General features: G+C 52.8%; 1 protein-coding gene across 1 annotated transcript; it reads right to left on the bottom strand.

Moving 5' to 3' along the window:
- Positions 1–267: 267 nt before the first annotated feature.
- Positions 268–1,827, bottom strand: LOC130486259 (BTB/POZ domain-containing protein KCTD12-like). The gene has a single exon (XM_056859498.1). The coding sequence runs from the start codon at positions 1,781–1,783 to the stop codon at positions 902–904; it is 882 nt and encodes a 293-aa protein (XP_056715476.1). The 5' UTR covers positions 1,784–1,827; the 3' UTR covers positions 268–901.
- Between the last annotated feature and the right edge of the window lie 358 nt (positions 1,828–2,185).

Genomic DNA, 2,185 nt, shown 5'->3' with positions numbered 1-2,185 from the left:
GGAGAAGAAGAAGGGAAGGGTAATGCACCCTTCTCTCCCCCACCACTCCTCCAACTACTTTTCCCAGGCTGGGATTCCCAGACATGCGTTTGCTGTAGCTGGAAGGAAGGTGACCAAAGGAGGGGAAGGGAGATGGAGAAGGGACAGGTGAGGGAAGGGCTCTGGGCTACTTCTCATCTCCCAGGCACACCTCCAGGCACCGTCTCCTAGGCGTCTGACAGAGACCCGGGTTCCCAGAGCCCCTCTGGGTCATTCACCCAATTCAGCCCTCTGAGCGACAGCGACATGTCTAGTGGGGGATGCAATGACATGGGACACACACTTGCTCACTCACCTTTCAAAGCACTGGCAGTCTAAATGCTAAGCTGCTTACAGAGGCTATTGTTAATATGTCTGTGGCAGGGAGGATTCCTTTGCACTTTTCATCCCTCCGCCAGACCAGGATCCTGCAGACCAGGATCCCTGCCACATTCCTTTAGCGCAAGTATAAGCATATTCCTCCAGCACAGGCAGAGCAAAGAGCAAGGAGCATGCCCATAGCATGGAAAGAAATCTCATTCCAGCGGCACCCCATGTAATGCTGCGTTACTGGTTAATACTGGCAGATTACGCAACCCCACCCCAAATACAAAGACATTCCCCCCCAAACAACAGTGTCCAAGTCCATGATCCGGGGGATGTTGCTAGCTACTGTCGGCTATTGCTGGAAAGAAGGTTTGGCATTACTTGGGAACCAGTTCGGGGAGGAGCCAGAGAGGGTTCAGTTTGGAAAGTGAGGAAGGAGTGAAGATTCAAGGTTCAAGGGTCTGATGGTTATCTACGTTCTAAAGAAATGGCGGCATGGGAAAGACCGAGGGAGAATTGGCTTTTGGTGCAATTTGGTTTGGTTTTGGTTTAAGCATCACTCACGGTAGAAAACATATTCGGTGTAAGAGGTCCAGATCTTGTCATCCGTCTGTTCGTGGGCAAAGGCGCAGGTCCCCGTGGAGTTGCAGGCCACCATGTGGAAGCCAGAGTCAGCCAGTTTGTCAAAGGCTTGCTCCAGGAAGGTGAATTTGAGGTAGTACCTGGAGGTGTAGCGCTCTGGCGGCCGATCAGGGTCCCTGCTCTCGTTCAGTGTCTCCCCAAAGACTTCCTTGGCCAGGGAGGTCTTACCACACACCATGATCCTGGCCACCCTGCGGAATTTGGCATCTGTTTGGCTGTCCCTGCCAAGAGTGTATGAGCCCCGGTAGCCAATGGTGATGAAGCCTGATCTCCGGATATCCTGCCCGGTGCCGCCACCAGCCATGGCTGTGATGGAACCTCCAGGGCCACCTGCCAGGATGGCGCTGGCAGCAGCCAGGTTGCGGGCAGTGTCCATACTAGGGGACAGCTCCTCTGGGTCACTTTGGCAGGGTTCGTCCCCAATGGAGTTCTGCTTGCTGAGCTTGGGGGCCAGGGTCTTGACCAGCTCCGGCAACTTGAAGTACTCTGCTTCTCGCTGCAAACGGCTTCGCTCTGGAAAGTGCTCTGGAAGCACAAGTTGCTGGTCCCTCATATAGTCCAAGATGTAGCGGAACAGGAAGCCATCGCGATCCACAAAGAACCGGCCCTTGTTGTCCCGGGCTAAGGAACGGATATTCTTCTGCGTGAACATTTCCCAGAGCAACGATCCTGGGATACTGATCAGGGTGTTGTGGCGGGTGATGTAGACCTGCCCTCCCACATTCAGCTCTACGATCTCTGGGAAAACCATGTCGTCGCTGGGTTTGGCACAACTTGCATTGTCTGCCAAGGCCATGGTGAATTCCCTTCTCCTGCCCACCTGCAAAAGCAACAGTCACAAAGAAGTTAGGCTCTTCAGATAGCATGAAACTACTGTTCCCACACAACCCAGAGCCCTTAGCTTCCAAAAAATATCCACACTGCAACTTTAAACCAGTTTTACACCTCTTCAGCTGGCATAGCCTCCAAACCAAGGAAGTATGGAATAGTAACTCTGTGAGTGGGGTATGGGATTAGAGTGGCAGCCATCGCTCTTGCAAGGAAATCTCCAGATTTATACGATGGCAGGGATAGCCTCTGCTTGTGGCTGGAGTCAAAGTGATTCATGGGGGTAGGTGAGACAGCATAGTTTGGAATAGAAACTCTATCAAGGTAGAATCACTGTGATGGTGGAAAGTGCCGTCAAGTCACAGCTGAC

The sequence above is a fragment of the Euleptes europaea genome, chromosome 13, assembly GCF_029931775.1.
Source record: "Euleptes europaea isolate rEulEur1 chromosome 13, rEulEur1.hap1, whole genome shotgun sequence".
NCBI lineage: Eukaryota > Metazoa > Chordata > Lepidosauria > Squamata > Sphaerodactylidae > Euleptes > Euleptes europaea.
This window is presented reverse-complemented; position numbering and strand designations above follow the sequence as displayed.